Below are 13,566 nucleotides of genomic sequence, written 5' to 3'. Positions count from 1 at the left end.
ATCCTCCCAGGTCTGTGGCCCTCTGGGCCTTGCATCAATTTGCCTCTGATTCCTCTTGGACTCTCCACATTGTCCCTTCCTTTCACTCCCCTCCCACTGTGCCAGCCTTGCCTTGTACTTGCTGTCCCTTCTGCTGGGTGTGCTTCCTCCAGGTAGGGTTGCCAGATTTAGCAAGTGATCTGCAGTGTTTGGAACATTCTTATACTAAAAAATCGTTCTCTGTGTATCTGAAATTCCAGTTCACCTTGGCATCCTGTGTCAGTAACTGCTTTCTCACTTTCTTCAGGTCTTTGCTCAAACGTCACCTTCTTGGGAAGGCCTTCTCTGGACTTCCTGTGTCAATTTCCAACTCCCCGGTTCTATCCCAGTGTTTCTATTACAATTCCCTAATTTACTTTTTTACTTGGCATTCATCACCATCTATCAGAGTTCATATTTTGTATGGTTCTCTATTTTCTGTCTCCCTCACTTTATGTAAGCTCCATGAGGGCAGGGATTTTTACATTTATATCCATCTGTTTTCCCAGTGCTTAGAACAAACCCTCAAGTAATATGGATGGATATGCTTACTCTATATAAAATTGACTAAGAAAAAAGGCATGTAAACATACTGTGGCATCGTGGTTTCTTATATTTTGGTAGCCACTGGGATGACTTTCTGTCTTCCCCTATCCACCCTTCCCTCCCCCCACCCCACACACACCATTAACCTGCACTGTTTTCATTGTCTGTGGGTCAGATAATCCTTTTGTTTCTTGTTAGTTTTCTCATCTATGAAATGGGATTTTTCCCTAGTTATTATCCTGGAATGGGAGCTGGCAGGTTCCTGTCAGAGGCCACCTTTCTGCATAAATAAGTCAGTTACCATGAATTAAGAGCAATCTTCTTCTGACGCACACCAGGGGCCCAGTGACAATTGTAAAGCAGCCGAGGAAAACCATGTATCACTTCATTTCCCAATTATTTGTTGCCAATGTATGGATGTAGAAGTGATTGATTGCTTTTTCAAATAGAGGATTATTTTGAAAAAGAGTTTCACTGCTACCACGAGCTTGAAAACCTCTGTTTGAAGTGTTTGGACGCACTGTGCTTTGAACAAGTTAACCCAAGGACAGATGCTCAGAGAGCAATTCTCAGGCAGAATTTTTTATGGTTGTTTCGTTTTTAAAGGTTCTCACATTGTCATCATCTCCGTGTACTTCCCCCTCACAGGATTTACATTCGCCAAGAGGTTACTGAGGCATGTGTTGTCATTTTCAGTTGTAGCCGTGTTAAAAGATAGAGCTATCGACCTCCATTTTCCAGTCTTGGGAGGAAGCCAATCTCTTCAGGAAAGAACCTTGCCCACAGCTTCAGGCCTGGCAGCCTTCAAGAGGCCAGATTTTTCTAAATGGTCTCTGAGAGGAAGCTTTGAAATTTTGTTAACTTGAAAGCACAAGTTTAGGTCAAAGGGTCCATTTTGCTTAAAAGCTCCTAAATATTTTCTTCTCTTTCCCTGCAGTTGGTTTTTGGAATTAGTGTGGATATAAAAACAATGACATGCTTTTATCCCTTTCTTCCCATTGCTTAAATTCCCTACGACCTCAGATATAGATCACGCCCTCACATTCTTAGCTACTATGGGAATGAAGGCTTGAAAGAAAGAAAGGAAAATGGCGTGTGAATGACTCTCATCTCTTTCCTCCCTCGGGTACATAAAGAGACTCTTCTTCAAACACACACCTGGTCTTGAGGAAGCACAATAGAAATCTTTAATGTTCCCTCGTTTTCCTTAGGATAATTCCAGACCCCTTTGCATGGCATTCAAGACCTCACTGTGATCTGAACCCCTGGCAGAAACACTCCTCCCTCTAAATGCTACACTCGTGCCCCCATATTGCCATTAGTACTCGTGCTTTGCTGCGGTACCTCAGCCCAGAATGTCTCCCACCCACATACCACCTGCTTCTACCTACTGCACGTTGATGCAACTTTCAAGGCTTCCATGCCACCTCCTTTGGGAAGCTTCGCCCTCTCTTCCCCCACTGACAATGTCTCCTTCTCAGGGCACTTTGTTTTTGCTTCTAACAGAACCAACCCATTTACAGCTAGTGATATACAAGTCTGTCTCCCCCATTAGGCAACAGGCTTTTTGAAAACAAGGACTTTATTTCATTTTTAAATTTGTTTTAAGTTTATTTATTTATTTTTGAGGGAGGCAGAGAGAGTATAAGAAGGAGAGGGGCAGAGAGAGCGGGAGAATCTCAAGCTGTCAGCACAGAGCCCAGCATGGGGCTTGAACTTGTGAATCGTGAGATCATGACCTGAGCCAAAATCAAGAGTCAGCCGCTTAACCAACTGAGCCACCCAGGTGCCCCGGGACCTTGTTTTAATTCCCTACTGTACACGTGGCATACGTGTTCAATAAATGTCTGTTGGATTGAATTACATTTTCCACATTTGGTGCTGTACTGAGTCCCCAGGATGAGAACTACCCATGCTAATACCAGAGAGAAGCTCAGATCTGTGCATTGCAACAGGGAGTTGGCGAAGCTGACCGCAGCACCCCTAGTCTCTGGCTTGTGAACCTCTCGAACAGTTGCCAGCGTGTCAAACATCCCACGTGCCAAAAAGGGGGGAGGTAGTGCAAAGAATAAAATAAATGAGACAGACATCCCAGCCTCCCCAGAGATGATGCATTAAGAAGATACCTATCTACCTATTTCTCTTTCACCCCCAAAATCTTCCCAAGGTGAACTTCATGGTCTTTCCCCAAGCACTTTTTCAACATAACGTGTGGTCAGTTGAGGCAAGTACTTATCCCCCAAGCCCCCTTTCTTAATGTATCAAATTTTGCAGTGAATCTTTTTACCGTATAGAGGAGTAGTTTTACTGCCTCCTGAAACACGAAATTTTTCTTGGACAAAACATTTCAGTCCAGTTGAAGTATCATACCCAGCACATAAGATAAAAGATGCCCTGTATTGATTCCAAATGATAAAATTAGGGAGTATATCAATTTAAGTAGTACATCAAGATATTTTTTAAATTCTTGCTGGAGAAAGTAGTAAACATGCCAGGATTCTAGTGGGTTATTTAATAGTTAACAAAGGAAAGGAAATATATTCTATCCCTGTTGACATCAGGCCAAGTGAGGGCTCATTTCCCAATCCCTTCTTCCTGTGAATGAGAAAACAAGATATCAAATTTGAGTTCATTTAAGATTCCACCCAGTTTAAGCCTGGTTTCATCCACAGCCAGGAAGAAAAATATATTGACCTAATGGAAAGGGGAATTTCAAAGCATTTTAGTGCATTATTTAATACAGGCTTTTAAAAATAAGTGCAATGAAACAATTTTTAAGTTTATAGCTTTTTTTTAATTGGAAAAAGATTTTCCCATAGTTAATAGCGTTGAAGAATACTTCATCTGCATTATTTTGCCTGGTTGATGTATAGTTGTGTTTTTCTGAGGATGGGGTCACATATATATCCCCTTAATTTAATTAAGAAAATAATTCTGGATATAAATTTATCTGTACTTGTTTTTAGCCAAGATATCTGAAAATCTAATAAGTTTTACCACAAAAGGAGCACAGTGATAAGTGCCCAAATGGAAGAAAAAAAAAAAAAAGTCATTTCAACAGAGTTTCATTATGGGCCTGATCTGAAATAGAAATTTAGTACAATACATCATTCCTATTTAAAGTAGCACTTGGGGCTTCAAATACCATGATTCAGACACCAAGTAATTTTAAGAAATAAATATGCAACACATTTCAAGATGGACATCTAGTATTTTCTCTTGGAAAGGGGATGCAATGAAGGATGGGAAGGAAATGGGAACGTCTCTATGGTAAATATCAGTGCATGGATGATTTTTGGAGAGTAGAGACCCTACATTCTCTCACACACACAAATACACATAATCTTGGGTGACTAATCACAATTTCACATGCAGAAATTCAACATTAATAGAGCCATATCCTATTATTTAGTTATATCCTCCATCCCAAGGGAAAATTTGAAATCCTGATATACTTACTATTCCCCGTGCAGTATATAGAAGCATCAGAAACTATCAAACTTCCTGAAATAGTAAGTACTTTGACACAACTACTTGAATTCAGAGGGAAACATCAGAGTGGCCTGTGACAGTTAACCTAAGAGAGAGCCATTAATGGGGTAAAAATGCTAAGAACACGGAGAAAAGAGGGCATTGTCCTGGTCCTCCTTGGAAACGTGCAGTGGCCATCAAAGTGAGTGCAGTTGAGTTTCTTGTGCTCAGGTTTTCAGTTGAGCAGGGAGATTTATGTCTGTGGCCCTCAGTCTTTCAGATATGGGTAAACGCCTGACACTCTGCCAACACATTCACCTCCTCCACCCCACTCCCAATGCTGTCATTTTAATTTTTTTAACCCGCACTAAAAAGTCCATTTAAAAATTGCCTGCATATTTTTATAGCTTATCTAGCTATCAGAATACCTTAATGGAAAGCAAAGCAAATTTAGATGAACTTTGCACAGAAGAAAAAAATAGTTAATTTGCAAAGAGATGATAAATTAGGCATCAGTTTGTATAGCAATGGAGTTTGGATTTTAAGGTGGAAGAGAATGCAGTGGGATGCTGAAGGGTTAATCAGGATGAACTAGAGTTTCCATCTATGAATAGGAAAATCTTTTGACAGCACGTGAGTGATTTCCCAGTAATGTGGTCAGTGTTTTCAGAATCGATCATTTCCACCACTGGCCGATAATGATCATTTAAAAGCATTAGCCCACGTGACCAGTTCAGATGTGGCTTGACAGGAAACTTCAAGTTCTAGTCCTTGAATTTCAGGGCATTGGGTGAGAAGAGACCCTTTCAAGCTCAGGGATTATAAGTAGCTGTGTGTACACTTTTTAAAGGAAAATATTAGTAGCATCTGGGCCTATGTTATGTCAGCACAGTTCATTTTAGAGAGGTCAGCATTAGAGGAAAGAACCAGAGGAAATTATCTGTGGGAAGGATGCTGGGGGCTATTATCCTTTTGTTTGCATAGCTACTATAGAACCACCAAACATTATATTCAGCTCAAATCTTCCAAGGTGGTCTTTTGTTTTGGTCTTTCCTTTCCTCTACTCATTTGGACCTCTTGGAAGTAAAATTAATTACAGTTTGATCCCAAGCATCTAAAGTCAGGGTCTTGCCACCATGTCTGGCAATATGGTCTGAAATAGATAATAGCTTATAAAGAATTGTTTTCGAGGTCTGAAGCTGGGCTTCTGAAATCGAAGGTGCATTCAAAATTCCTAGACTCTTAAAAATGAAACTTCTGGTTTCAGTAAGTCTGGGGTGGGATCTGAGAGCTTGCATTTCCAGTCAGCTCCCAGGTGATGCAAATGCTGTCGTCAGAAGGACACACGTTGAGTAGCAAAACTCTCAAAAACACCAAAGATCAGACCCCATGGTAGGAAAATACCTTATATTCAAGATGACCCAAGCCATTCAGATAGTGGGGGTACAGCTTCTTCTGGAAAGGGTCTAAGTTGTGAACCTATGTGCTGAGCACTCCTTGAGGAGGGGGTGCAAAGTAAATTCACAAGTGGGGCCCACCAAGCTCTTGCATCCATGTTTCAGGGGAGATGTTCTATCACTTTTCTCTATGTAGTGCTTATTAGAGAACTACTTATGACAAGAAGAGGTATAGGGGTTAGGGAGAGGGAGTGGTCTTTCATACTTGTTACTGTTGTTTGGCTGGGAAATTTCCATCTTGGATTTTGAGGTGGCCTTCTCCAAAAGATGGTACGGTAACAGTATGTATGTATACATGTATATGTATCTATGTGGTCAGTATATTAGTGTATATATATTAATTTGAATATAGATAGTTAATGGTGAGAGTTTAGTCATTTTAACTAAATGTATAAACCCACCGGTTAAAATTAAAATAAAAAGATATTAGTAATTAGGCTTATAGTTTTATGTATTTTGCTCAGTCTTGTAAATTTTAATGTTTTCAATGTTGATTTATTTTTGAGAGAGAGAGCAGGGGTCGGGCAGAGAGAGAAGAGGACAGATCATCTAAAGCAGGCTCTGCACTGACAAGCATTGAGCACGATGCGGGGCTTGAACTCACAAATCATGAGGTCATGACCTGAGCTGAAGTCATATGCTAAACCAACTGAGCTACCCAGGTGCCCTCTAGGTTTTTATAATTTCATCCATGTTAACTTTTTTTTTTTTTTTTTTTTTGATGGGGGTGGCATGTGCATGGGAGGGGCGAAGGGAGATGGAGAGAGACAATCTTAAGCAGGCTCCACACCCAGGGCAGAGCCAGATGCAGGACTCAGTCTCAAAACCATGAGATCATGACCTGAGCCAGAATCAAGAGTCAGATGTTTAACCAACTGAGCCACCCAGGCAGGCTCCCCCTGTTAACTCAGCTAAGTGGACTGGGATGCTAACTAACCTAGGCAAGAGATTGAAATTCCTGAAATTTGTGGTAGTCCCTGTCTTTCAATCCAACAAGACCTACTTTTATCTTTTGAACATGTGTGATTTCCACAGAAGATTTCAGTTGAAAAGCACTAATAGGAACTGTTAATGTTTCCTACTGTGGGGCATTTAGAGGAAACATTTAAAAAAAAATTTTTTTTTAATGTTTATTCTTGAGAGAGAGAGAAACAGAGTGTGAGCAGGAGAGGGGCGGAGAGAAAGAAGGAGGCACAGAATCTGAAGCAGGCTCCAGATTGCTGTCCAGCTGTCAGCACAGAGCCCAACACGGGGCTCCAACTCCTGAACGCTTAACCAACTGAGCCACCCAGGTGCCCCTAGAGGAAATATTTTAAGTAATACATACATTTCTCCTCTCTTCATGTATTTATTCAACAGTCTTTCACTGTCCACTTAACATATGTAAGGAGTTGTCTAGATGCTGTGGGGAAAACAAGATGAATAAACAGAAATCCCCGCCCCCTTAGAAAAAGGCTTGAAACCGTAACAGCTGTTGGAAAGAAGTCACAGTAGCGCTAAAAACACCATGGTAAACTAGAAAGGAAAAGTCGCCATACAGCACGTTAGGGCATGACCATCAGTGAGGGAGCTTTTATTTCATTTCTTGAAAGTCTCATTATCAGGGGATAGCAGTGACCCATGTGGGGGTGTTCAGATATGCGATTTAGAAAACGTTTCAGTACGTGATATTGAGTGCAACCAGAATCCTCTGTATTAAACCCTAATTTTTAAAAGCTGCGCCTATTTTATTGTGTGCAGTTGTTTTTTACTGAGGCAGCCAGTAGAAGGTGGTATAGCACACCCAGTTAGAAGCGGAGGGCCCAGGTTTCAATTGTGGCCTGGGCCATTGGCAAGCCGTCACGCCTCGGACAAGATACCTGACCTCACTCGGGTATGAAACGCAGTTGATAATAATATCTACTCCAGAGGTTTACTGTGAGGATTAAAGACATATGTAAGAGACACGTGTAAAGTGCCTAGCACATAGCAACCCCTCCACAAAGGACAGCTATTGTTACTGTGTTAATATCTGTCATATAATAAGATGCATGCATGCTTCCTTCACTTTAACTAATCTCCTTTGGCAGGATTTAATCTACCCAGGGTCTTTGAAAGTAGAGCATTTTTACCCAGAGCCATAGGTTTGGAGAAATCTGCAATGTTGGGAACACCCACAGTGGGGCTGCACTTGGTGGCCAGCATTGCCTCCCAGGCCTGGAAGGTGTTCTGCGTTTCTTGTATGCACATAGTAGGACCCTTGTCCAGAGTGAGGGTCCTGGGGTCTGGAGGAGAGTAAGACAGGGTAGATCTCGACTGGGGAGAAGCTCTGCCCAAATGCAGGTGTGGCTCATGAGATACAACTTGTCATCGTACTGTCCAGCAAATGTGCAAGTCGTGCTCTCGGGAACTGGGTCAGGGAGATGAGGGGGGAATAAAGGCAGGATTTGGATTTGAATCAGGGACTGCACAGGAAGGTGTTTGCCGTATAGGCATAGGGCTCCAGTAAATTACATTAAGACAGGTTTATGCCACGAGTCTTCCACAAATTGATTTTTTTTAAAACTCGTGGAGAGAAATAGACAACTCAGAGTGAGCATGTGAAGGCTTATGTTGCATGGCATTTTTGCTTTAGAACTTTGTTGTTAACAGCACTGGGGTTGGTCAGGAATTCATATTGACAAATGTATTGAGTAGGACAGTTGCTGCTTTCTGTCCAAGCATGTCAGAGTGTGAGATCGTTTGTTAAACGGAGGCTCGGCCTTTGAATTCTTCTTTGGCCCCTTTCTCCTGCAAACAGTAACCTTTTTTTTTTTTTTTAAATAGTGGGTATATTTTTAGTTTATGGTAGTAGTAATTGGATAATGATGAGTATGTGCTTGTGTGTGCACTTCCGTTTGTCCTCTTCTTGCAGCAAAACATCCTCCAGCTGTGGGCCTTTTCCATCTCTGTGCGTAAAGCCAGTTAAAAACCAAAAGCCATGGGAGAAGGGTAAAGAGAGCAGCAGAAAGGAACGTTCTCTTTTGTGAAAAAAGCCCGCCCCTGGCTGGATTTTAAAGAAAAGTTGATGGATCTTTTTCTCTTGCCTATATTGATAGAACAAAGCGCTGATTCTGAGGCAGAGGGGTCCTTCTCTGAGTTGGAAATAAATTTTATCCTTGTGCTGGGGCTACTACCAGAAGATGAGATTTTTAGATCTGATTTTAAGAAATGCTTGGCTCTAGGAAAAAGGGGGGTGGTGGGGGTGGGAAGCAGACATCTGTCCTACAGGTTAGCCTTTAAATTATACTGTTTTCATTTTGTCACAGGATACCCGGCTTTTAACTCACTACTGAGGTCTGGGAGTCTGGGGTTTTTGCATCTATTTTTATCCCACACACTACCCTGGTTCAGAATAAGGTTGCTGGTTTCCTCTCAGGGCTGCCGTCCACACTCAGCCCTGAACTGGGGAGTTGAAGCGGCTTTTCCTTGACTGGGAGTAAGCATCGTGCTGTGGAGAGGAATCCGGGCGGGATCATTCAGGGGAAGGTGACAGTGAATGGTGGGGAAGGCTGGGCACTCCACAAGCTGAGTGTCAAGGCAGAGTGAGCCTCAGAAATAGCAGCTGCCCCTGTGCCAGAGCTCAGGACAGACCAGGGAGGCCGGCAGGGCGGTGTCTCTGGGACAGAGCAGGGGCAAGGACACGCACAGCCAAGCGCAGACTCTTAGCTGGCCCTCCATGTCAGCATGAGCAGTAACCAGGGTACTGGGCACTTGGCACATCAGCCTATCAGAATTCATGGGAGGTTATTTCTTAAGTGAAATTCTAAAGAGTTAAAGGATGAATTTGGACAGTGATGGAGTGGATGACATCATCAGTCAAGAATCCCCATTGGATATGGAGGGGAATTATAAAAAGGTAAGGGGGGGAGAGCTCTTTTGTTTGTAAACAATCAGGCCATTTTTCTAACTGGGAGAAAGATCACCCTTGAGGAGTGGCCAAATTCCACACTCAGTGGCCATTGCCGTAATATATTCAGGAAAGCTAAATGCACAGAAGTGGATGCATTACATTGGGAGGGTGCTTCTTTCTGCCTTTCCCAGCTTGTGTTCATTAATATTCATTAATTCATAAACAGTAACTGGAATGCACATGTTACTCTGAAGTTGAAAAAATTCTATCATGCATTTAGTTGCTAGGTCGTCTTATTTATGTAAAAGAATCACTTTTAAAATTTTTGATGTATGTTGATAGTTTACTTGCAGTAAATAATTACTAGAATGTTTAACCTATCTTTCTAAGTTTGACTTTTTTAACAATGAAAAATATAGTTTTACTAAGAGAAGCGTGGGGTTTTGAAAAATTCATATAGTATCCGCTAATACTTTGCTAACCTTTTGTTTTGAAAGGCAGTAAATATATTTTTGGAATGTTTTATCTGGCAATTGTCTGGTAATAACAGGCCTAAGTAAAAATAGCTTTAGTTATATGGGTGAGGTCATGAAATTAAACTACAAGTATATGCTTGTCTGTCCACAGAAGGCTGAACATATAGTATGTCCTTCCCCCTCATTATTGTCCACAAGTCAAGTGTAGGGTCACGACACAGCACAGTATGAAGAATTAGGGTCCTTCCATTGGGGATCTGGAAAGTAAGACCTCTTTTCCTTCAGAGGTAAATATTAGTATAGCCTTCTAGAACAGCAAAACTTGCTGCTCAATCTTTAATTTCATCAAATGTGCCATTAACTTTTCTTCCCCCAGAGATATAGATATAGATATAACTTTCTAAGTTATATAGATATATATAGTTATATAGATATAACTTTCTAAGATACAGAAAGTTCTCTCATGATACTTCCTTAAGTGTAATAATGTACAATATGGCATTTTATATCTGATACACAAAATTGTGGTATGCGTGTGGGGGGTGTTTTAAGTAAGTATGTACTTTACTTCTTAGAGCAGGTCACAATAGTTTATGCTCCATTCTCTGGAACCTAAAACTTAAATATGTAAAAGAGGTTTCAATGACCTGCCATGTTGCCCCCAGCGTTTTTCTCCCTTCGCCTTCCCCAAGAAGGGAGTGAGTGCCCAAGGTGGTAAGTGTTCAGAATACTGAAACTCAAACATCTCTCCACTATCCCTTCCTGCCAGACATGGGTGTGCAAAAGAGGTGTAGGATACTCAGCAATCAGAGTCAGTCACTTACCCAGCCCCGAAGATAAGTGCACATTTCTCGTATCTCCTCTGTTTTCAGTGTCAGAGGACTGGTCACAGTCAAACCATTTCTCAGGTAGAAAAGTCTAGGTCAGTTTGCACTTAGGAAAAATGAAAGACATACCGTGACTATTGTAGTAACAACAGAGTGATGACCACTGTAGTTTTTTCCTCCTTAGAAACAACTGAGAGAGCCCGCATGCCTGGAATGAGCAAGCGATGATATGCCTGCAACCTGATACAGCACTGACTAAAATGACAAACATGTGAGGCTCAAGTAGCTTTAAAACATCATCAACAACAAGACAGAGTTGCATTGTGTAATTTGTTATCTAACTAAGGCAGTAGAATGCCACATGGGATTTAAAAAAAAATAGTATCTGAAAGGTTAATACAAAAGACTGCTAGATGAAACTTTTAGATGTGTAGGATACACAGAGAGCAATGTATATTTTTCTGGACCCCAAACACGAGAGTAGTTCCCTTGTGATTTCAGCTTTTTAACTACTTTTCTCAAGCAAAGGGCTTTCAAATTAATGTACATATTGGTTACTCTGAAGACTTCATTATGCTAAAAAAAAAAAACCCACTATTGATCATTTCATCAAGAGATTCTAGTGAAGCAGGGCAGCATATGCTTTCTTTAAAATATAAAGACTAGGATTGGGACGCCTGGGTAGCTTAGTCAGTTAAGTGTATCTGACTTCAGCTCAGGTCATGATCTCGTAGTTTGTGAGTTCAAGCCCCGCTCTGTGCTCTGTGCTGACAGCTCAGAGCCTGGAGCCTGCTTCGGATTCTGTGTCTCCCTCTCTCTCTGCCCCTCCCCCACTTGTGTGCGTGCTCTCTCTCTCTCTCTCTCTCTCTCTCTCTCTCTCTCTCTCTCTCAAAGATAAATAAACATTACTTTTTTTAAAATATATATATAAAGAATAGGATTGGGCGCCTGGGTGGCTCAGTTGATTAAGCATCTAACTCCTGGTTTTGGCTCAGGTCATGATCTCACAGTTCGTGAGTCTGAGCCCCACATCAGGCTCAGTGCTGACAGCAAGCAGCCTGTTTAGAATTCTCTCTCTCTTCCTCTCTCTGCCCCTCCCTCACTCATGATTGCTTGCTCTTGCTCTCTCTCAAAATAAACAAATACGGGATAGGACAACAGTTACCTCATATAAAAATCACTTTTCCTAATTCAAATCTTCCTTTTCTACATTTTTCTATTATTTTTGCTATTTGGTTGACTAAATAGAAGATTAAATTAGATGCCATAAAGCAGCGGTCTGCAGGCTTTTTAGACCTTGGATCCATCAGTAAAATGATTGAGTCCATACCTCTACTATGTATCTATTTTATTCATAAGTTATACATATATACTACTATAAACACATATTTTGTACGTATAAGACCTGTACACAAATACATATTTTTAAATAGAATGTTTATAAATATAAAAGTTTTAAAAATTTCTTCTTTCACTGCCTGTCACTTTGAGGTCAGTTGTCAAAAACAATTGGAAAATTGGTATACCCCTGCCTAGGTCCAATAGAATTTCCTATGCCAGTCACACTAATAAATGCCACATGTGTATAGGGATTATTTTACAAGGGTGTTTTAAAGTCAGGCAAACAGCCTTCAGGGGGAAAGGTCACTTTCCGATACTAAAATTAGATTCCACCTTGGCAAAGGAAGGAAGAGAGCACACATCTGTTCCTATTCCTTGGGGAAGGTCCTGATTGTAAGAAAGGTGTTTCATTAAGGACCTCTGGCTTATTCAGTATAGTAGTGAAACTGTCCTCGACAGAAAACACATCTTAGTATATTGGAACGAAAGCCTGCACAGTGGTAGAATCTCAGGTGTGTATGCTCAATCCATTGTTGCCCTGCCATGCTCTGAGCAACCTCTGACCTCCTGGCAAAGACCCACAGCTGATTTTCCTCAGGACCACAGTGACGCACAGCATGGGATCTACATCCTGGTCCCTCCACCGTCACTCAGAAGAGTCCCCGTCTGTCCCTGGCATTGCGTGGGGAGCCAGGATCACGGAAGGGATGCTGGGCTTTGCCTCCAGGAGCTTACAGTCCACGTGGGGAGGTACACGAACAAATAAGCTGACACGGGACTGATGCTGCCTGGAAGAATGTTCAGATCCAGTGTGGACCTGGGAAGCGTGCAGCCCGTGCCGTCTCAGACCCCGGGAAAGATCCAGCTCACACTGATGGAGACAGAGAAAGGAAATCGAGAAGATTTAACCTAGAAGACTGGCTGCCACTCTGTCCCAGAGCAGAGCAAACACGCTGGTCTGTTCCCAGGCTACTCCTTGTAGAAGGAGCCGCCGACAGGGCCGTGTGTGGTCAGAGGCTGGGGAAGCCAGCTTGCTTGCTTTCTTTTTCCGAGGTGCTGTCTCTGGTGTTGTGCATCCAATTATGGTGAAAGATTAGGGAGGAGCCCGTGAAAAAATTAAAAGGCTGGAAGGAACAATATTTAAAGTGAAGCCACAGCTGCGCCTCATGTTTTTTTTAAAAGGTGAATGGAAATGACTGCTTGAGATAAACTGCAATAAACAGGAACACAGAATGCCAGCTGCCATTCCAGACAAGAGCTCTGCCCTCCCCACACAATTACTGAGGAAAAGCAGCCGTCGACCTCCATTAACCCTCACGTCTTCCTGCCTGTAAGGGCTGAATGCGCTTGAAGAACTCTGTTGAGTTACCGAACCCTGGAGCCTAGCCCCACCTCGGCCACCTGGGGACAATCTTTTCAGCTTTCTGGGCCAGAGTCTCCTTTTCTTTCATGGGAGGAATTGGCCTGGTTGGTCTTAGATGCTATAAATACGAAGCCTCTTGGCTTCTGGTTCAGGGTTCTTTCCACCCTATCGCCCTGTTGGCACACCTCGGCTAGCC

The 13,566-nt window shown here is 42.1% G+C and overlaps 1 protein-coding gene across 6 annotated transcripts in view; it reads left to right on the top strand.

Moving 5' to 3' along the window:
- Nucleotides 1–13,566, top strand: part of LOC101094201 (schwannomin-interacting protein 1) — a 579,710-nt gene that overhangs the window by 529,329 nt on the left and 36,815 nt on the right. Inside the window, exon 1 of one of the 6 annotated variants that reach the window (XM_011286086.4) lies at nucleotides 9,000–9,369. The exons of the other annotated variants lie outside the window; for them this stretch is intronic. Within the exon in view, the coding sequence (XP_011284388.1) occupies nucleotides 9,292–9,369 (78 nt within the window). The 5' untranslated portion in view covers nucleotides 9,000–9,291. Of the gene's footprint in view, nucleotides 1–8,999; nucleotides 9,370–13,566 lie in introns of those variants that run through there. 6 annotated transcript variants of the gene reach the window in all.

The sequence above is a fragment of the Felis catus genome, chromosome C2 (assembly GCF_018350175.1).
Source record: "Felis catus isolate Fca126 chromosome C2, F.catus_Fca126_mat1.0, whole genome shotgun sequence".
In the NCBI taxonomy this organism is placed as follows: Eukaryota; Metazoa; Chordata; class Mammalia; order Carnivora; family Felidae; genus Felis; species Felis catus.
The sequence above is the reverse complement of the archived record's forward strand: the minus strand, read 5'-3'. Positions and strand labels throughout refer to the sequence as shown.